The sequence below is a fragment of the Papilio polytes genome, unplaced genomic scaffold, assembly GCF_000836215.1.
Source record: "Papilio polytes unplaced genomic scaffold, Ppol_1.0 DF823835.1, whole genome shotgun sequence".
In the NCBI taxonomy this organism is placed as follows: Eukaryota; Metazoa; Arthropoda; class Insecta; order Lepidoptera; family Papilionidae; genus Papilio; species Papilio polytes.
The window spans coordinates 930,673-953,981 of record NW_013525369.1 but is presented as its reverse complement, the minus strand read 5'-3'; the positions used below and the strand labels follow the sequence as shown (position 1 = coordinate 953,981).

The 23,309-nt window shown below is 32.5% G+C and overlaps 2 protein-coding genes across 4 annotated transcripts in view; one reads left to right on the top strand and one right to left on the bottom strand.

The window, feature by feature from the left end:
• The window catches only part of LOC106103283, a 36,753-nt gene extending 28,233 nt beyond the window's left edge, over nucleotides 1–8,520 (bottom strand). Inside the window, exon 1 of the mRNA XM_013283010.1 lies at nucleotides 8,363–8,520. Within this exon, the coding sequence (XP_013138464.1) occupies nucleotides 8,363–8,453 (91 nt within the window). The 5' untranslated portion in view covers nucleotides 8,454–8,520. The remainder of the gene's footprint in view (nucleotides 1–8,362) is intronic.
• A 4,224-nt stretch (nucleotides 8,521–12,744) lies between these two features.
• LOC106103233 lies at nucleotides 12,745–19,338 on the top strand. 3 transcript variants are annotated; one of them, XM_013282929.1, is made up of 10 exons: nucleotides 12,745–12,821; nucleotides 12,882–12,965; nucleotides 13,622–13,724; nucleotides 14,024–14,169; nucleotides 14,746–14,829; nucleotides 15,769–15,851; nucleotides 16,400–16,522; nucleotides 17,445–17,661; nucleotides 18,429–18,550; nucleotides 18,935–19,338. In XM_013282929.1, exons 1-10 carry the CDS (start codon nucleotides 12,785–12,787, stop codon nucleotides 19,238–19,240), a joined length of 1,305 nt encoding a protein of 434 aa, XP_013138383.1. In that variant the 5' UTR covers nucleotides 12,745–12,784; the 3' UTR covers nucleotides 19,241–19,338. The 3 variants fall into 3 exon arrangements, with proteins under 3 accessions (XP_013138383.1, XP_013138385.1, XP_013138384.1); XM_013282930.1 differs by having other exon boundaries at nucleotides 12,755–12,821; nucleotides 12,907–12,965; XM_013282931.1 differs by lacking the exon at nucleotides 16,400–16,522.
• The last annotated feature ends 3,971 nt before the right edge of the window (nucleotides 19,339–23,309 follow it).

The following is a 23,309-nucleotide window of genomic DNA, read 5'->3' as shown; positions in this document are numbered from 1 at the left end:
AACGTGTTTTTAACGTAGAGAAGAAATGCTTACATTTAATTTTATTATAAACAAAAACTAATCGAATTAAGGTTGAGTTTCTTCCAATAGGCGAAAAGTTCACTTTAATGTACCTAAGTGCCTAACAACTAAGCAGAGATTTTTTCTAATACTACTGTTTGAAAATTCATATAGTTTCATTCTAAAGTGAACAATGCAATTAATTAAATAATAATAATTAATTTTGACTAGCTATAACTATTAAATACATCAGGGTCGTCAAAATTCAGGAGTAAATAAACGACTTTAACTACATTTTAATGCCTCGTTTGCACTAGGCTAGGAACTTAATCGAGTACCGAGTTATTTAGTAACTAAAAATGTCGTCTATATGAATCTCTTTTTTTAAACATAAGGTGCGACCTTATGTTTAAAAAAAGAGCCGGCCCATTCGTGCGAAGATGTTAAAGCGGGCTCTACCACTGTTTTTTTTTGACTAAATTATCGTTGTTCTGAGACGTTTATAACTAAATTACTCGGCATTCAAATTACTAGCCTAGTGCGAGTACGCGTAGTCTGTTTTATGGTTGAATGTAGTTGAAATATATTAAAACTCCTGCACGTACTATTCATATTCTTATTAATATTTGTAGTCTAATAAAAGAATATTATTTAGGTCACATTATCTTATATGACCGTATGTTAAGATGTAATCCTTATCGAAATCTATGACATGCATTTGAAAACAGATTTGAGATTTAAATAAACTTTTCAAGATAAATACTTAATTCACACGTTATTTTAAGAATCTTTTTTTGAAAACCTTTTTTATTTCCATTTTTTGAATGTTTATGTCCAGATATAATTCGAAATTATAAGAATTCACAAGAATTAAGATATAAATAATACAATTTGAAGATGTTAGCTAAGCTATATATTGCAAAACACTTACCGCTGTTTTTATATAGTACAAAAACTATTCTGATGAAAATAATTAATAACAAAATAAACACTGGTAATAGTCCTAATATTTTCCCCGTCGTTGCATTCATATGTCCAGTTTCCTTAACTTCCACATGACTCTCATTGTCCACTTCATTGAGTCTCTCCATTACGGATAAGGAAATTCAAAAATGGAACGTCACTTTCATTTACTTTCACGCGAATATTTTTAAAAACAACCAAAACCTCTTTGGTATATGGTAAATTATATTTGAATTAGGAACGATTAAAAATAAAAAATAATAGATAAACCAAAGAGGTCGTTTTCAAATACACATTCAAAAAGGTCGTATATTTCTAAGTGAACGCGTCGGTGTCGATTCTACGACTGGCTGCAACGAAGGACTGTCGACTTGTTAAAAAAAACAATTTGTCCGCACGCGTGAACGTGTTATTGATAAATCGCTATTGTTGTCTCGTAAAGGCTATATTACTATGATATTGTGCTTATGAATGGATCTTGACAATTTTGCGAAGAAATTAATTTCTCACTGTAAGGTGTCAATGATTTAGTATAACACCAGGACTACTAATACTACAAAACGGTAAATTTGTATTTTTGTATGTAATTAATAAACACAAAAACTAAGGCCAGATTAAAAAAAATGTTATTTAAAAACTTCGTTACCGAGTTTTAAATTCTCATTTCGTGCATACGAAGTCGCGAGCAACATCTAGGTTAACCTTAAATATTGTTATCCCGTTTATTCCCTAAGAAAAAGAGAGAAAAAGAATGTTTTTTTACGACAGTGGAATTTCAAAATCTGTTTGTCACGTCAATTGTCAAGTTTTATTACAGTGAAAGTATTGGCGCGTTACATCGTTGCGTAACTTGAATTTGTGACGTCACAGTTGTATTCACACTTATTGTCTCTTTCATTCTCTTTGAAAATAACAGAGACATGTGTAAATACAATACAAATATCATTTTGCAGTCTTCAATTCCTTATTACATTACTTAATACAAGGAAATTAGTTGTGATATTTTTGCGTAATGTGCTGAGGGTTTTTATGCCTGATATATCTGAAATTATCTTTGTTGCGAGTTAAGATAAACTTTACAATATAAGAGCAATTAAAAGTAGATGCCAAGTAATAATTGTGTATTTAGTTTTTACGACCTGTCACCCGTAAACTCCGTGGCACGAATTTGGACCACCCATTACGCTATTTTCACAGCGCGGAATAAAAAAAGTAGCCAAGAATATTCCAGTCTGTCAGCTACCCTTTAGTGAAATTCCTATCAAAATCGGCCCAGCCGTTTTGGAGATTACCCGGAACAAATGCGGCTTGATGACAGACAGACAGACAGACATAAAAAATGTGATTTTCGGTTTCAACAACGAAATCTGGAATCTGGAAATCTGGATTTTTTCTTTTGATATTGCAAACAGACACTCCAATTTTATGTATAGAAAAGGGATTAAAAAAGTAAAGTTTAATCCTTGTCAACACTACAATTATGGATAAAAAAAAGTAATTTAACACAAATAATGAGAAACGTAACTAATGAAATGAAAAAAAGAAAAAAGAAATATTTAAAATTAGCGTTGCAATGCTGACTGGATTGGGTCCTCGCTCAGCTATAAATGCTGGATGCTCCTATTGAAGTACCAGCGCTGATCTTCCGCGAGAACCCTTGGGATCATCCACACGTCAGTAGCAGCAGTGGATAGGTAGGTGGTTTTACCAGTGGTTACTAATTACATGTACAAGTGTTTTAACAATCAAAACCCACGCTAACTTTAAATCATGTCTATGAAATGTGTCATGGCAGATCTATTCCTACTAACCCAATGCGGAAACTTTTGGCCCAATAAACTTGAGTAATATTATTTCTTACGTCATAGCGTCACAAATTTTCCATCCCGGTACATAACTGTTGAATAATTTAAGGACATTAAAATATCCAGACACTAGCTGTTGCTCGCAATTTCGTCTGCGTGGAAATAATGTAGCCCATGTTACTCACTAACGTAGCTTTTTAAAGATGAAAGAATGTTTGAAATCGGTCAGTTTTTGAGTTATTTCAATACATACAAAAATACAAATCTTACCTCTTTGTAATTTTAGTATAGATTGCAATTAAAATATAAAGAAATCGACTCTTTAAATAGTCTCTCAAGTGTAAATAACTCATACTTTTACACTAAGTGTCTCCCTTAGTGTCCATTAAACTGTACTATGTGAGGTTAGTAAAACATTCAAATGCTTTTTGCCCTTGTCACGTCATTCGTGTAAGATCATTGTTTTGTTTACTTTATACGTAAACTTCAAGATAAAAGTCCGTACAAACACCGCGTTTATGGCTATACTAGTGATAAAGAAATAAGGTTAGGTTCCACTGTGAAAAGATTTCTTTAAACACATGTTTCTATCTCTGTTTATTCAAGGAGAGTGAAAGGGATAGGAATATGTGTTCATACAAGTATTCCGGCGGTGTAAAACGATGAACGATTTTGTGACAAACAGAAATAATATAAAGCTACAAAAAACAATGTAGTTATTCTTTCTGCGAGATTTTACAGTTTTTAATGTGTTTTTAATCTTTGACATTATTTTTTTTTAATCTGTATGTCGTAATGGATTTTTAAAGAGCGTAGAATCATAACTTTAGAGTCATCAACTTGTTACAATCTTTTGACTGCAAATATAAATTAGTAGAGCTCGTAAAATTTTATTTTTTTCAATATTAAGATAGATAAATTAAAATAAAGTATCTATATTCCCTTTCGTTGATTATACAATCACTAGTGACGTCTTTCAACGACAAACTTACGTCATAGGAATAATACTCACATTTGTACTCAGTATTCAGTTACATAGCATGACAATTTAAAGAAACTATGAGTTTCCATCATTCAAACACTATTAGAAAAAAAAAACATTTAATCCTTAGCAACACAACATAATCAGAAGTAATAAGAGAAAAACAAACAAAACGTAGTAACTAAGTAGGGAAAAAAATGAAAATCATACTGACATTATAATTGTGAAAGTTTGAATGGATAGATGGATGTTTGTTCGAGTTGTAGCCTAAACGACTCAACGGATCTTGATGAAATTTGGCATAGGTGTAAAGGATAGTCTGGAAGACCACATAGGCTACTTTCTTTTGTTTTTATTAATACAACGCCGACAGAGTCGCGGGCGGAAGCTAGTAACTAAACAAAAGAATATAATAAAAGATTGTGATGCTGACCGGATTGGGTCCACGCTCAGCTTTGAATGCTGGGTGCAATGAGGCACCCAGCGCTGATTTTCCGCGAGAACAATGTTCTGTTAGTAACGTACTGCTATCTCTTTTTGTGCCAGATAGTATATTCGTCATCATCTCCCCTACCTTATCCTACTCTCGTAGGACGTACCGGGTTTTCGTCCTCCAAATAACTGTCATCCGTCATCTCATTCATCACACCCTTCATGTCACCTTTCCCGTAATCCATCCATCTCTTTCAAGGTCCACAGCTACCAGTGTGTTGCGTACAACATTGTATAGACGAAAACAGCATTGTTAGCAAGTTACATAACATTTAGTACAATGGATTAGTGCCACTACTCGAAAACTGACTTTTTTACTTCGTTGTTATTTGTAAAGGTGTGTTCCTATCGTTTGAAGACGTCATGAACTGTAATGTACAGGGTGTTGCTATAACAGAAAAAAAAATCTTTGTCTTGTAATCAAACTCCGTTCCTCAACAATTAAGCAACAGTAATTATATGACGGGATAATAAATAATCAGCCTTACCACTGACCGATTTTGCACAGACTTTTAAAGATAAGTCATTATTCCTTCGCTGATATGTGCAGGTTGCATTTGTTTTTCTTCACCGTCAGCACGTCGGGTAAATTACCTACATACGAGCTATCGCCCACATCTCCGTCCGCGTAGTATCAATAAAAACAACAGTAAGTAGCCTATGTGTTCTTCTATGCCAAATTTCATCCAGATACGTTCAGCCGTTTAGGCTACAAACTCTAACAAACATCCATCCATCTAAACATTCGCATTTATAATATTAGTTATATTTACATTAGTCAGTACTCGCCGGGATCAATAGACTGAACCAATATCACTTTTATTATGCCAACATTCCGCTAAAGGAAATTGAATGGTTTTAAAATATAACAAAGCTATTCTATACAAAATTACATCGAAGACAGTCCGTTAAAACTTAACAATATGTTGCGTTGTTATTTATTTCTACAAAGCATATCTGAAGTAAAGGTTCAAACGATCACATGATTTTTTTGAGTCATTCCGAAAGATAAATTAAACAATAAAAAAAATCACCTTGATGTTTTTGTTAAGAAAATCTCAACGTGGATATTCCGATAGTAGAGATGAGTAACTTATAGATAAGCCTAATCGTTCAGTCAATGATCTTAGTAACCGTGGGTTTACACTGTACATCTAATCTGACAATAATGTGTTCAGATTCTACGGCCGTGGGAACCCACACCGACGGCAGTCACGTGAGACAGAAATCTTTTCAACTACGATAATCAGAGAAATGTAAAATGACAAAGAATATAATCTTACTAATATTATAAATGTGAGAGTTTAGATGGATGTTTGTTAGAGTTTGTAGCCTAAGCGACTAAACGGATCTCGATGAACTTTTGCATAGATGTAGACCATAGTCTGGAAGAACACACAGGCTTTTCTTTTGTTTTTGTTTATTTCCACGCAGACGGAGTCGCGGGCAAAAGCTAGTTTAATATACATGATGAACTATTTAACAAAGAAATTACGAAAAAGGACCTCTTTTCTGTAGCGTCTTTTGACATCAGTAATCAATTTCTTATTCAATTTAATATTTCAAAGAATTCTTAATTAAAATAGCAAAGTTTACAGAATAACTTATTTTGCTATTTTTTTTGGCTTCTGAAAATTAGGCGACTGTCATTGTATATGTTTCAGGGTTGTAAATTAAACAATTGAATTTGATAATTAAACAAACATTTTACTTTCATTTATTTTATAACATAAATATAATTTTTACACGTGAACGCTTTTAATTTGTTCCACACGCAATTTGTTTTTTATATGTTTGTTAAAAATATTGACAACCCTAATACACGTAGAGGTAAAAGATAAAATGACAAGGTCTCTAATCTATTATGAAATTCTTGATAGTTAATATTTAATCTAATCTGGTAATGAAATTTTTTAATTAAAGAAATGTCATTCGGAATTTACATTTTCATATCATATCGACATTTAGAACGTTTTGCTACATTTTCATTTATGATATTACAAAGATTAGCTACGTCATATTGTTATTTTCCTTTTTAAATAGTAATTAGAGGTATGAAAATCATTTTGGTGAAAAACTTGCGCTTTGTATCAAGGTCAAATATTGATGTCTAGCGCCATCTATTAGTATTTCTTGGAACTTTTAAAACAATTATATATTAAATCAATCTTAAATCGTAACAAAAAGCAATTTTTAGTTAGATCAAATAAAATGTATTCGCTGTCTATTATCACGATATTAATAATAGTGTATTTTAGACACCTAAGAAATTAACAAAAATCGATGAAACGCCATCTAGTTGGAACTTTAAAAACTAAATAAATGTTTCGCTGCGTAAAGTGTTTATTATTATGGATAGATGGCGTGATACTAAATAAAAAAGTTTAATAACTCTTGGTTTTCTACTATTGAATTACTCACACAAAAAACCACAGATTTAAAAATTACAGATAGATAGATAGGAATTTTATTGCACAGATCAGCAGACATGTTCTGTTGCTGCACAAGCTGTTGGCAGCAATTAAATATTTATTTCAAGACAGAGAAGTAAAAACGCCTTTGTATTCCAAAAATAATCTTCTAATAAGAAACAGACCAGTTATTTTTCAGTTATCTGCACTAATATACGAAAATTATTTGTTATTACACTCTGTAATACGGTTGCATTTAATTTGACAAGGAAACTTTAAACTAATTGAGCAATATGTTTGCGGTGGAATCATTCTTTGAACATAATATGTCAATGTAAGATATAAATAACAAACCACAATAAAGCCGCAAGGAAACATATTCTATTTTACTATTATCGAATTACAAATGAAGAACAAATATTAAATTATTCTTTCGACCATGATAATAACATTTCTAAGAAACCTAATAAAAATAAAAAAAATAAAAGAGGGGTGTTCTGTGCAAAAATAGTTCATATACCGCCGATATGGCATACTGGCCAACAAGACTTTTGCCTATTTGGATATAAAAAAAGTTACAGTGAAAAGCGCGGGAAGTGTTCCCGAGTAAATATATGATTGTCCGTGATTGTAATAGAAGAAAGGAATATTATTTTAAATATTTACATACATGAATTAAGATATTATTAGATTAATATAAAAAAGTGTATTTTTGGTTGCCGCAAAGTCAATAACAAGTTAAACAAGGATAAAGATTTATGTCAGGACTGAACCAAATGGTTTTAGTACAAAAGTAGGGGTAAACGAGTGGCGATATCATCAACGACGTCCATAGACATCCGCAATCTATATACTAATATTATAAAGAAGAAAGATTTGTATTTTTGTACTTTTTTATATATTGAAATAACTCGATAACTTCTGGACAGATTTCAAAAATACTCAGTGAGTAACATATGTTACATTTTCTTTATTTTTAATACCACGTAGACGAAGTTGCCAGCAATTTAATAATGCACATTTATTATTCAACAAGGAGTAGATTTCTCAATTATTGATTTAATTCAAGCGCAAATAGCCTAATGGTTTGGGGTACGGACTATCGATCTTGCGGTCGAGGGTTCGTTTTTTCTTAGGGGGTTTTACTGCTCCACAAATGTCTACTAATATTAAAAAAAAAAACACCTTTGACAATCAGTTCACGGTCACACAGATTGTAAACATAAGTGTTGATAAGTGGTCGATATAAAACAGACATAATTAATTTCCTTCAGTACAATTAACTAATTAACGAGAAACATGATTTTGTAATTTATTACTATTCGCTTGCTACTCCATCTGCGCGAATTTAAAAAACTTAGTATATATGTTCTTCTAGTCAATGTCAAATTTTATAAGATTATTTAAGCCGTTTTGGTGGAAAAAACATCAAAACTTTCGCAGTTATTATATTAGTAGTGTTTTAGTTTTTTTTTTTAATTCTTAGTCTTCCTATAACATATGTAACAGAATATATTTTTTTAAATATGCAATAAACTGATTCATAATTTCATACCTGATGAATCATTGTAGATTAAGTCAATGACTAATCGACATCATTATCTCGTATTTTTCCAACGAAAAAGGTTTTAAATCACACACTGGCCACATTCAAACATTTAAAAAACATATCTGTCAAAAAGAACGCTCGAATAAAAATTTAAACTCACCAATTATTTGACAGCAATGCAAACACATGCAAACCACAACATAAACGGCAATCAACATTAGAAATGGCGCGAACAACACAATGTAATCCATTTTTTTTAATATACAATACTAAAACACTAAGTACAATGTATCCAGTCGGGGCATTATCAAAAAATAACGGCGTACGTAGCAAGATAATAGCTATCAAGTGACGAGCAGATTCGATAATATACTAATTGCTTCGAACCTATCCGCGGTCGATTTTCTAAATGTTAATCATTCTTTTAATTAAGATAACTATAACATATAATAAATACATCAAAATCCAAAAGAATTTAAAATACAAAATTGGTTTGGATGAATGTAACAAGAAGGAAGTTATGAATGTGGAGGTACACCGGTAGAGGTAAACCTAGAAAGAGATGGGTAGAGTTATTTGGAGGATAACCCGGTGCGCCGGGCCTACGGGAGTAGGATAGGGTGAGTAGATGAATGAATGAATGAATATAATTATGAGACGAATTCTATTTTACACTTCTTATGTATACTAATATGATAAAGCGTAAACACACACTACTTTGTGGTGTAAGATGTCAGCAATCACAGCATGTTTTCGAATAATAAAAAGCCCTACACAATACGATACGCTTTATGCTATATATTTTTACGCTTTTAAACTTAGGCGGTAAGTAAATTGGAAAAAACCTTCATGTGGGAAAGATACAAGTTGATGCCAACATCAAGGAAGCAAGGTTGCTATGGTTTGACATCGTCATGTCATTTTGACATTTGCAATTGATAATTTGACAAATGTGAACATTAAAATTAAATTTTTATAATTTTATGCGGATGATGTCGCATGGGAACAGCTAGTACTAAAAAAAATTTATTTTTAACTCCACGCGAATGAAGTCGCGATCAAAATTAGTGATATTATAAATGAAAATTTAGAGAGATGTATGCCACACAACTAAGGAACGGTTCTATATGTTTGAATGAAAGGTGTAGGTAGAACATAGTCTAGAAGAACACTGGCTGGTAACTATTTTTTGACCGCACCAATGGAGTTAAGTATGAAATCTAGTCTTGCTATTTTTTTCCCAATATCGAAGTTAAGTTGATGTTGACAACTACTAATTATATTATATAACCATATAATAAGTTATAACTTTATAGCAATTAAATGAATCAGGTGTTATTTTCCAGTGTACGGAACGAAAATGTTATAATTGGTTGACTCATGTTAACAATGGGATTCTTTCTGGCACTAATTATATGTAGTATCTATACTATTATAATAAAGCGTAAATACACACTGCTTTGTTGCCTAAGATGTCAGCAATTACAGCATATTTATGAATAATTCTTTTTTTAATAAAAAACCATACACTTGCATCACGCTTTAGGCTATATATTTTTACGCAATTAAACATAGGGGGTAATGATTTTGGATAAAAACTTTAATGTGGGACAGACCATAAGTTGCCGCATCAAGGAAGCGAGATTGCCAAAGTTTGTCATCATGTCATGTCATTTTGACATTTGCAATTGACAATTTGACACGTGTTAACAATAAAATAAAATTTTCATAATTACATACGGATGAAGCCGCACGGGAACAGCTAGTCTTTAATCTTACTTCTTACTAATATTATAAATGCGAAAGTTTAGATGGATGGATGTTTGTTAGAGTTTGTAGCCTAAACGGCTAAACGGATCTCGTTGTAATTTTGCATGGATGTAGAGGATAGTCTGGAAAAACACATAGGCTACATACTTTTGTTTTTTTTTTAATCCCACGTTGTTTACATAAATGGTTAACTTTAATACTTACTGAATATTCTAAAGACATATCTACCGATCATCACATCACATATATGAAGATACATCATAACAAGCACCAATGTTATCACAATAAATAATAAAAAACACAACTCTTTTAAACTAAATATAAACCCATCCATAGTTAAAGCACCATTAAAAAAACAATTAAAAAGAAACTGAAATTTTCAACACTAACCACTGAGATCAAAACATAAAATGATTGATTCTTAGAAATATTACAATCTGTAAACGTTTAATTCAATTTTGTACTTTAACACAATAGAGTAAAGTTCAAAATAAAATTTAATAAAAGCCTTAAAACAACACTCAATTCTTTAAGATTATTTCTTGTTCATCTGTTAGTTTATGCTCGTAATCTTCCAGTGATTATTTCAAATCAAATTAAACCTTAAGTCAAGGTATTAAAATACAAAATCTAATACAAAAATCTCGAGTATATCAATTGATAATCTGATAAGACGTATCTCTATTCAACGATGATATACCAGTTTAGTAAGACATCTGATTTCGGTATATGTTGACATTGTTGTTAGAAAAATTTTATCTGATTTGTAAATACATAGGTCTATTTTAAATGGACAATCGTATTACAAGGATATTAGAGTGGTAGGAGTTCAGTTGTAAATTCTATTTTAAATGCAATCGTATGAGATTCGATTCCTAAATTCAACAAACACACATATTAGTTATATAAAAGGTTGTTAAAATAAAAAAAATAGATATCTTGATTAACGTATACTAGTTGTGGCCCGAGACTCTGTCCATAACTTATTAATAAGCTTTATAAGCCTACGTGTTCTGTCTGATTATGTTATACATCTATGCCATCGAGATCCGTTGAACAGTTCTGGATAGACGTAGTGACATACATCCAAGTAAAAAGCTTGTCTAATTTAATATTGAAAAGTGGTAATATTTTTATTTTTGCATGTATTGAAATAGCTTAAAAAGTACCGGGCCGATTGAAAAAATTCTTTCACCATTAAAAAGCTACGTTATCAGTGAGTAACAAAGGCTATAAATCAGTTTTAAGCAGACGAAGTCGCGAGCGACAGCTAGTTTTTTATAATAGTGTATTCGCTATCATTTTTCAAAAATAGTAGGCTTCTGGTTTCCATGTCGTTTCTGTCTACAATAATTAAAACGGTCGCCATCTTGGACGGCCTGGCTGCTGATTGCATGCGACGTGCACCTACACTGTTGACGAGACCTGTGGGAACTGATCTTGTACGGTTGACAAAAACAATCGTATTTCTCTAAAAAAATGTTGCAAAAATTCTGGGGTAAAAATCAGTGTGAAGCTAAAAATGGCCGGTTTCCCAACTACGTTTAACCATTCTTAGTGTTTTTTATTCTATAAATTCATGAAATGCGTTTCCGTACTACGTAGATTTTTACTCCGTTAAAACGTAGGTTAACCTAACGCTAATGAATCAATAGGTAATAATAAAATTAACGGAAACTTCAGAAACCCAGCATAAATGTAGTCTACATTACTAAGTTATTGTATTTTTTTTGTAAAAATAAAGAAGTTAAAGATATTGAACATTGGTAATTGACTCAAACCATTATAGCAATAATTATTTCTTACATTTTCACACTCAGTGAACTATAATAAAAGTTTACAGAGAATTTAAGAATTTAGATAACTGGTCTAATTTAAGGTTTATTAATTGTAGCAAAACTTTTTTTGTTAACTGTACCGAGAAAGATGTACAAAAAATAATGAAACGCCTCCATGCAAGTGAATGAAGTAATGATTTACCGACAATTGTCTCAACGGACTGACACATGTTTTTTTTTTATTTTCACTCGGAGTTAATTACCGTTCTGTAACAGGTTCGACTGGTCCAACATGTTTAAAAATTAAAATAACTCACAAGTATTTGTTGATGATTTGTGGTGAAAAGTAGTTACGCACTTTGGCTTCGTAAGAGCAAATATCTACTATGTGTTCTTCCAGACTACCTTCTACTTTTATGTCACATACAGATCCATTCAGCCGTTTAGACTACGAACTCTAACAAAATCCATCCATCTTAACTTTCGCGTTCAAAATATTAGTATGATTTCGGTGCCATTTTGTATTCAAGTATGTTGGCGGCTTGAAATATCGCATGTAATCCAAGCAAGGAGAGGCACACAGCACAGTGTGTAACTAACTTTTAAACTCCGAAAAGAGTGAGGTTTTCTGCACCCTTCGATTTGAATATTACATCTATTAGTAAAAGTAAAAATTTTTAAAACTGATCATGCTATTTCCGCATCCCTTCATATACCATCGATTAGTTTTTTGTACGCAGCGTTTCGTACGACATTCTGAGCCGCTAATTTTGAATAGTGTTATACCGAACCATCAAAGTTACCTATAAATAATTTAGTTCGGAAACGTGTCATCAAATTACCGTACGGCGTCTAATCTAAAATATTATAAAAAGACTTTTTAAACAATGCTCACATTTCATACAATAGCTTCAGTTTTTAGAAACAATTGTTATACGGCACGCGCCAACTTGTACACTATACTAACTTACATTTGGTAGTTTACGTCAAGACATTGATGGGGAATGACGAATTGAATTCAAAGGAATTACAAAATGAAATCAATCGTGATAATAGTTTTTCTTTTCTTCTGTAAGTAACTTAAAATTATTGGGAAGTTGTATTATTTTTATTAATTTCTTTTTATTTCAGGTTACTATTTAATATACTGTGTAAGACTGAAAACTAAAAAGGTACCAATAATGCCGTGGATGGGCGTTCTTATTTATAAACCAGGTAATCATTTCGCATACTTGTTGTTGCTTGTAACTTCTTTAACGCGAAATTAAAAATAACCTATATTACTAACGTATACATGTGCCATCTTCCATTTAAAGAACTGTTCAAGTCCAGATTACCCGTACAGACAGCTTTTTATTTTTAATGCCACATACAGAACTATGTGTGGATTGCGTGAAAGGTGACATGATCAAGAAGGGAGTGATGACTGAGATGATGGATGATAGAGTTATTTGAAGGGCGAAAACCCGGAGCGTTGACCTTACGGGATTAAGATTAGGGGAGATGAACTACATACAGAACTATATGGATTTTTTTATAACATAGGGTGGCAAACGAGCAAGCGGCCACCTGAATCCATCAAAATGAAGCGACCGCTGCCCATAGACATCCGCGATCGCGAGGAGACGCACATAAAGAGAATCTTGCCCCTTCCTATGTATCTCCTCCGTCGTCAAATCCACTTCCCCTTCCCATCCTCTCCTTATAAGAAAAGGGTGGTAATGAGAAAGGGACTTAAATTAGACCTCCGGCATCACACTCACCAAAACACGGAATTGCTTCCATTTCACGCCTGTCTTCTGTGTGGTAGATGAAGTTATCTAAAGCAAGCTCAAATGAAATATATTTTACACTGTTTATTTTATTTTCAGATAATCATTCAATTGAAGAAGTAACGAATATCGTATTAATAGAATATCGCATAGCGATAGGAAACGCAAAAGAAATTGGTGCCGTTGAATGGGATTCATTGGAGTAAGTGAAAATAACAATTTACTTCATACTCAGAGTAGTTTGAAAACTAATGCGATTATATTTTGAGTGTGATAATGTACTGTATTCAATCGTAAGTAGATAGCAAATTTAATTCATTGTCTCACCAGCCCTTTTCTTAGGTAGAGTCAGCATAATATGTTCTCTTCTGCATATCTATCTGTGATCACCTCTGAATTTTTCTTCATTCTTATGGGGTTCTCTTAAACATAATAGAAATATCTTCGGTCTTCCTCTGCCTTCCATACATTCTCATTTGCTTATCTATATATCGATTTCAGAAAACATTCGCGTGCGATGTTCTATGACAGAGGGAATCCTTGGTTCTGTCGACTCATTGGTCGTATTCTCCATCCGGAGTATGACCAGGGTTATATCAATACGCTGGTTATACTGTTCTTTGAAAACATCAATAAACCTTCCCGTTGTAAGTGAATTTTTAATGTATTAAATACAGCCTATGTTACTCACTGATATTACCTTTCTAACGGTGAAAGAATTTTTAAAATCGGTCCAGTAGTTTTTGAGTTATTTCAATACATACAAAAATACAAATCTTTCCTCTTTATAATATTAGTATAGATATAGATTTATTCTTATTATTCAATCAGAAGGGACATGAGAAGACCTTTATCTAGCAATAAAAATAAATAAAACAACTTTAATGATTTCCCCTTTAGACAGGGGAGTGGTGTCCAAAAAAGATTATCCTATGTGTATGTTGTTTATATAACTAAAGAAACTGATATTGTTAAATTTACTAATTAAACTAAAGCTTAATTAAAACTAATTTATAAAGCAGTAGTAAAACAAATCCTGAAAATACTATCAATTGACTAAAACCCCATTAGATATAAAACTTGTATTTGGTAAAGTAATACAGAATATCAAAGCCACGAATAACCAAGATTATTAAAAAATCTCTTATACTTTTGAGTCACATTTTTGTTTGAATAGACGTGAAAAATGCTTCAAGTATTTTTAATGATGTATTTTCGTTCAGGGAGGCCAATTCAGTTGATATATGACTACAAGGAGGTCAGCAGATGGATTAAGATTTATAATGTTGGATACAAAGACAATAAACGTAAGTTACATCATACTAATATTATAAATGCGAAAGTTTAGATGGATGGATGTTTGTTAGAGTTTCTAGCCTAAACGGCTGAACAGATTTCGATTAAATTTGGTACAGATGTAAAGGATACTCTGGATGAACACATAGGCTACTCACTTTTGTTATTATTTAACTCCACGCGGACGGAGTCGCGGACAAAAACTAGCATATCTATAAATAATATCATAATTACCTTACCCTTGTCTCTACAGACGGTCGGCACAGTATGTGCTTCCAAACATCTCTATCAGTCGTCATATCTGAATTCACTCCCTTAAGCATATCCTCTTTCACACAATCCATACATACTTTTTAAATCCAGAAGCTGTAGCAATGATAATAGAAGTAGAACTCATTTGGGTTTTGAAGAAATAACAATAATGAACTCATGAACGATTAAGAATTCACGAATTTGAGTTAGAATTCAGAGATTTGTTCTCGAAGGTTCCTTTTAATGTATCCTAGTTATTTGCTACATTTCTTCAACAATTTACAAAGACATTAAAAACATATAGACATGAACAACATTTTTCCACCGATACTTCTTCTGGAAGGTGTTATGTTAGTTGTCAAGTTTAGCCACCTTTTCCTAGAGTTCCGTCCACTTCACCCGTGTCAATTGACATGTAAAATAAATTAAACAAAACAAAACATAAACATTTAAATATTTATTGACACCTATTGGATATTCATTTTATGGATACGTATAAGTATATATCTTAGGTAGTAGTAGCGATGATGAGATAAAAATGTCTCAAGTAAAGTGTCAACTATGCCTACTCTATACATTATTTTAATCTCTTTGACATTTTGTGAATTCTTAACTATTTCGCCGTCAATCTTCACTAGGTCTTCCATTGATGTTTTAGTTCTATCATTTTGGGAATACTTAACTAATAATTCATTCAGGTCGTATGCGGTTAGAGCAAGATATATATCCTGTAGATTTCGTCAGTAGAACGATGTGTGAAGAATTTTACTTCAGTGAAGAGGTAAACATATTCTTTTTTATTCCATCTTAGGTGTTTATTGTAATGTTGTACTCAACATCGAATTCTATTTAAAAATAAATGGAATTCGATGTTACGAATACACGACACGATACACGATAAAAATCGTGACCAAGTAACTTAATTTTTTGATCTATGTCTCAACGTTCAAACCTCGAGTTACGTAGTTCGGAAACGCATGAAGTTATCGTACTAAAAACTGATTGGTGTGGTGCCGGTGTCCCTTTCCATACGTTTCTTAGAGTGGGAAAGAGGAAAGGATGAGAAGAAAAAGAGGGCTTGACGGTGGAGGAGACGCATAGGAAGGGCAAATGTCCTCTTTATGTGCGTTTCTTTCGTCAATGGAGGGTAGGCAGCGCATCTGCAATTGCGGATGTTTATGGGCAGAGGTCGCTTTCCATTTCGGTAGATTCAGATCGCCGCTTGCGAGTTGCTACCTTAAGTTATAAAAAAAATTCAAATGATGATTCAAATTTTCTTTTAATTGAGTGTAAAATTCTTATCAGGTTTACTGTTTTTCAATATAACAGATAAACTTTGAATATCTTTGGCCTCCGCATACAATGTGTTACAAAGCGATGCACACGAGCGACAGCTGTGTGATGAGCAGCGGCATGGCGCTGGCTAGTAACTCCACCGATGGATGGATATTGGTGAATTTTTATCTGTACTAATATTATAAAGAGGAAAGGTTTATATTTCTTTAATTTGTATGTATTGAAATAACTCAAAAACTACTGGACCGATTTCAAAAATTCTTTCACCATTAAAAAGCTACATTATCGCTGAATAATATAGGATATATTTTTGACATGGACGAAGTCGTGAGCAATAGCTAGTTATAAATTAGCGCTTGACCATGATCCTAAAGCGTGTGTTTTCTTATAGTAGAAGGTGCGAAACAGTTACTAACGGGGCATAGAAAAATAACACTTTACTTCCCTATGTATTTTTGAATTTTTTGTGTGTATTTATTTTATTTATTTATTTATTGGAAAGGTACACCAATTGCATGTTCAAGGTTCACAACCAAAATAATATGCCGTATACAATGAAAAACAAAGAAGCAGAAGAACATACAGATGACAGGCGTACACAGCGCTCACAAAAAAATGATGTTTTACTTTTTAATAACAAACGTTGAATCACGTTAATTACAACTAATATAAGTTAGGGTACACATATTAAACAAAAACAATAAAAGAAAATACAACAGTGTTACTGGTGATAATATAAGCCGAGATCTTTTTTGTTTATTAAGTTCAAAAATCGGTACATGGAGTCATGGAAAATATCAACATCATGACAACCGATGGCTACAAAAAACAATTCAAAAACTACTGGGCCGTTTTTAAAAAATCTGTCATCAAAGAGTATCATCTTACTAATATCATAGATGCGAAAGTTTAGATACAAGTTTGTTAAGGTTTTTAGCCTAAACTGCTAAGATCTCGATGAAAATAAACATAGATGTAGAGATTTGTTTGGAAGAACAGATAGGTCACTTACTTTTTTAATTTCACCTATACGAAGTCACGAGCAACAGCTAGTAAATGTTCAAATTTGTTATTCTAGCTTGGTTTGAGTACAACAGGGCCGGGATGTGCATTACCCGGTAGATATATAGAAATATTACCATACGTTAAATGGATAAAAGATCACATTGAAGTAAGGAAGACGACTCGTCGAGCGCAATATTATCATGAGGCTATACACAATGTATTGGGTTATAATTCATTTATCGACATGTTCTTCTCGAAACTGAAGGATAAATCTATAGTTATGGAGCCAAGTGAGTTAATCAAACTACGATAACACTAATACACTACATTGATCACCATCTCTCCTGCCTTATCCTACTCCCGTAGATTCGGCGCCGGGTTTTCGTACTCCAAAGCACTATATCATCCGTCATCTCAGTCATCACTTCTCGATCATGTTACCTTTCACGCAATGCATCATCTCTTTCTAGGTCTGCCTCTACTAGTACTCCACATTCATAACTAATGTCCGTCTTGCTACATGCGATTCATCCCTTCTCATAACATGCCCATACGTCGCCAACCTTTTACTCCTTATTTTCTCAACCGCTGGGGCTACTCTCAAACTTCCTCTAATATACTCATTTCGTATCTTATCCTACTACACTACTCTACAGGAGTTTCTTACTCCTCTACCCTACGGTTGGCATCAAGGTTTCGTTATCCAAATAATTCTATCAAATAATGACATGGTTTTTGCAGGCCTTTATATATCTATTAGCTGTTCCCGTGCGGCTTCATCCGCATGAAATTATAAAAACTTTGTTTTATTGTTTACATTTGTCAAATTCCTAATAGCAAATGTCAAAATTACCGTTACCGTAATAACTTGCTTGCTTTCTTAATGTTGGCAGCTTGTAGTTTTTGGTCCATTTCCCAAGTGATTTTTTTCCAATTTATTTGTCCCTTAAATTGAATAGCGTAAAAATATATTATCTAAAGCATGTTGTAAGTAAAGGGCTTTTCATTAAAGAAAGAACCTCTAGTTAAAAATATTGTGGTAATTTTATTGTTACAGAGTATGCAAACTACACTCAGATTGTAAAAGGTTGTTATTATGATGACGATTTCAAAACATTGATGTATTTAGAAGAGGATATCTTTATGACACAAAGTCCAATAGCAGTCGGAGTTTATGCGGTAAAGTATTTGCGTTATTTAACTAAAGAGTTACAAAATATATAGATGAGGCATAATTGACACTTCTTTTTACAGTAATGCTATTGAAAGATCCTCAAAACCTATGTTTTTTTAATTGTATTTTTTAATTTAAATATGTCATTGAATATTTAAATGTTTGCATTTTTGTAACACTCTTTACTTTATTTTATAAATAAATATGGAATTTATATTAATATTGTATAATGTTTTCTTATATGTAAATAGACACTAAAGTTGAGAACTAATTTAGTACCTTTCAGAGAAAGTACCAGTAACGAAATTTGTTTGCCTTGTCTATATATTTTTTAAAGTCTTTGTACACTACCATTTTCACTCTGCTAATAATTTAATTGTTTATTCTAGCTACTGTTCTTCGATATGAGTTTCGAATACGCGACATGCGTGAAACTATACACAATGTGTGTCGCAAGAACTGACGCTAAACTATTTTTCTATACTCGGACACATCACGGAGAGTTGCCTCAGTTCGTGAAAACTGTACCATCACGACCTCTTGATATCGACACAAACGATACTTACAAGATGATAAGAGATCCTGTATTTATTAGGAATATAGAAACACATCATTTAGAATTTAAATTTACATTCGACAAAATCGCGATGGTTAATATTACATTCTTCGGTAAATTTAACGGTTCGGAATGGTAGTTTATTTTGTACCAGCTGTTCTTGTGCGGCTTTATCCGGATAAAATTATAAAAAAAATATAATATTTTATTGTTCACATTTGTCAAGTTATCAATTGCAAATGTCAAAATAACATGACAAACCTCGGCAATTTTGCTTCCTATGTTGGTAGCAACTTATGGTCTCTTTCCTATTACGGTTTTTTATCCAAAATATTTACCCCCTAAGTTCAATGGCGTAAAAATATATAGCCTAAAGCGTGACGTCAGTGTAGGGCTTTTTATTAAAGAGAGCATTATTAAAAATATGCTGTAACTGCTGACATCTTAAGCAACAAAGAAGTGTTTTTACGCTTTATTATAATAGTATAGAAGATTTATATGTAAAAAACCTACTTATAAGAAAAAAATATTTAAAATTATATCTTTCTGTATTTATCTTATTCTATACGGGGTCGAAACACCAAGTTTTCTATAAGGATCATTAATTACAGCCACCCCCTAAGTTTTTCTACCCCTACCAATGTACCTTTCATAAGTTAGTTAATATCTAAGTTGTCTTTATTTTTAAACCATTACATCAAAGGCTATAAACAAGAAGGTAAAGTACTGTCGCAGAAATCTGCGGTGTTGTACTCTTAGAAAAAATGCCTTATTCATCGCAACGAGACAAACTTCGCCTCTTACATATATTAGTTATGGAAGCAAAGAGTCAAATGACGGAATAAAAAAGGAATTAGCCGCACACTGACTGAATTTATTTTGTACAGACACATTCAGCGGTGTAAGTAGTGCACCGCGAAGTGTTCGAATTGATGTGTTAATCAGTAATATATTTTGCATCTTAATTACATTGCGTATTTGTACACAGGGTTCAAAAGAAAAATAAAAATCTCTTTTGAATATTATGCATTTCAAATACGTTTATTTGTATTCTTGCTATTGATACTGCACTATACACTTATAAATCCTTGTATCGTTTTTCAATTTAAAAATATATTTTTAAAATCTGTTTTTGTTTTTATTTTTAATTAATAAATAACTTTAACCCCTAATTCGACGGAGATTTTTTTAGTAGTCACATTTTGGATATGAAATATTAATCGTTTTTTTAACTAGTTATTCGTCACACTGGACACTATAGAACTAAGGGTTAAAAATTGCTGTTAAGTCTACCTTTTATATTTCACGAATAAGCGTTGTATTACTTTAGCAGTAGAGTCGTTAACACTTAAAATGGTATCAAATACATCGTCCTTAACACGAAATATAACTTAGTTGATCTCTTATGTTCGCCTCGAGGGAAAGAATACCTGGCCTATTAAGTTAGTAGCACTCTACATCTCGTTCTTCAATAATATGACAACATAAGTACATATAGAACACATATTCTAGTATGTCTATTATTACGAAAATAGAATTTTATATAAATTATGAACGTATAAGGTTTCAATCAAATGTAAAATAACCTATAGTTACTAATATTATAAAGAGTAAAGACTTTTATTTTTGGATGCATTGGAATAACTCAAAAACTATTAGGGCGATTTTAAAAATTCTTTGACCATTAGAAAGCTACGTTAACGCTGAGTTAGAGGCTATATTGCACGTAAACGAATCGCGAGAAACAGTTAGTCTTTAATGAACGTTTGTTAACTGGCTTACGATATTAAGATAAAAATTTACTTTATAACACCTGTGTTGTTTCATAGTAGATAAATATGCAAGGTTCCACCGTATGTCAATAAAATTGGAAGGTTGTCGATGGGTTGCTAATAAAAGAATGATGATTATAAAGTCAATGAACAGATTATTTATGACAATAAAAAGTGCAAAAGTTTATGTTTGTCCTTTAAAGTACGGATAGCATACGGTGATCTAATTTACGCGTCCGGCCATCTGATAGGGTGTCGAAGATGCAGGCTGTTGTCAATTCTTTTTACTGACCGTAATAAGTCACTGTTCACAGTGAAAGTGGAAAACGAAATACCCAGTAGATAGATAATGTACATACTAGTCTTACTAATATTAAAAATGCAAAAGTTTAGATGTATGGATGTTTGTAAGAGTTTGTAGTCTAAACGGCTGAACGGATCTCGACGAAATTTGGCATAGATGTAGAGGATAGTCCGGAAGAACATAAAGCTACTTGCTTTTGTTTTAATAATTGGGAAAGAAGCCGCGAGCGAATACTAGTGTAGAAAAAGCTCGTGAAACGCAGACATAAAAACTTGTTGCATCTCAAATTCTTGAAAATAATGAGGTAAAGTGAATTGTCAACTGTCAGAATACATGTAGAAAATAATTGTCATCTTTTTTATTATCTAAGAGAATAAAAGGGATGGAATATACTGTCTTAGAGCTTACAACTGTGGATACTAAACATTAAAACGTCTGTACATTTGGTATAACGGGTGAGGTTAAGCCCGTCCATACTGAAGGTATAGGTCGTTGGGACGAATACCTACATTGTAAACGCACCTTTACCCGCAGACGCAGTAAAGAGTGCACTTTAAATTGATCACGATCTTGTATCACAATGAAGCTCTCGCTTTGTATCTGTTACTAAAAGCTATTTTGAAAATAAAAATAAAAAAGTTAAACTCGTACTGAAATTTTAAATACAACTTTTGTAGGAAAGAAACAGGAGTATAATTACTTATGTTACTTTGATCAGAAGAATTATATTAAACTCTAATTTAATAGTCTTTTAAAATAGTTGGTTAAATATTGTCGCGTTATTCTCGCTTACAAGGAAGCGATAAGCACATCAGTTGAGTTCAGCTCATTGGCTGCCTTCGGCTTGTTGGCTGCTTCCTAAACTTCTGGGCAGCAGATACTCCGATCCTTCAACTACGACGCCGCGTGTAGGAACAACACTTCCACATCCAAAAAAAGGGAAAACAGTAGTCACAAGGTACAATTATAATGGAAAACTCAAACCTCAGCGAAATAATGGATCAGCGTTTCTTCAGAACACGTGTCGCTGTCAGAAGTGACAGATGACGTTTTTAGTCTTTTGACAGACACATTACAATATCTATTTTTCAACCACGAAAGAAATCAAATTCTTTAACGAACTAAGTGCAGTAAGGTGTTCTACAATAACATTATTTCCAACCTTCCTAAAGACCAGGGAATTACACTTACCTCGGTCTTAGCACGTTTGTCTTCTCTTTCGGTTACTTTTGTGTTTAAATCCACTATGCATAAAACTCTGTAGAAAACATTGTTTCCCGCCGCGTTTCGGATGTTGCCAAATTTGGTTAAAGACCACACAACTTGTCTGAATTTAAATATTTATGAGTATTCAACTAATGTCTTTACTTATTTTTTAAATATTCCTGTTCTTTATTTACACTGACACATTTCTTTAATACCATCTAGAAGTATGACATTATACTGACATGCGCATGATCTCAGGGTTCTCGCGGAAGATCAGCGCTGGGTGCCTCATTGTGTAGCACCCAGCATACAAGCATACAAAGCTGAGTGTGGACCCAATCCGGTCAGCATCACTATGATTTATAATATTTTATTTGGTTAATTACATTTTTTTCCCTACTTGGTTTCTACGTCATGTCTGTTTTGCTGTCATTATTTCTGATTGTGTTGTGTTGCTAAGGATTAAATGTCATTTTATTTTATTTTTATTTTTAAGTAATTAATAAATAAATAACTTTTTTTATTATTTCTAGAATCACACTAGTTTTCACTCCGATATAAAAATAGACAGATTTTTTATATCATCTTTAGAATAAAGTGTTTTAATTTAAATCAATTAGTGATTTTTATATTGTAATAGCTTTTGCCCGCAAATCCATCCGCGTGGAATAAAAAAAAAACAAATGGCCTGTGTGATCTTCCAGACTATCCTCTATATATATGCCAAATTTTAACCAAATCTGTTCAGCAGTTTAGACTCCAAACTCCAACAAACCTCCATCTAAACTTTCGCTATAATATTAGTAAGATTTGTAAATCCATAATTAAAAATATGTCGAGCTAACCTAAAAAATAAGTTACGCAAAATGGCGGGGAAGCGCCATCTTGTTTTTACTGTCAAATTAATCACATCGCATCTAGCGGCC

Excerpts from the sequence above, each read along its gene's own strand:
- LOC106103233 (XM_013282929.1), top strand. The coding sequence starts at position 12,785 with ATGAAATCAATCGTGATAATAGTTTTTCTTTTCTTCT. Across the intron at positions 12,822-12,881 it reads AATAGTTTTTCTTTTCTTCT|GTTACTATTTAATATACTGT; the intron begins GTAAGTAACTTA and ends TTTTTATTTCAG. Across the intron at positions 15,852-16,399 it reads AATTTTACTTCAGTGAAGAG|ATAAACTTTGAATATCTTTG; the intron begins GTAAACATATTC and ends TCAATATAACAG.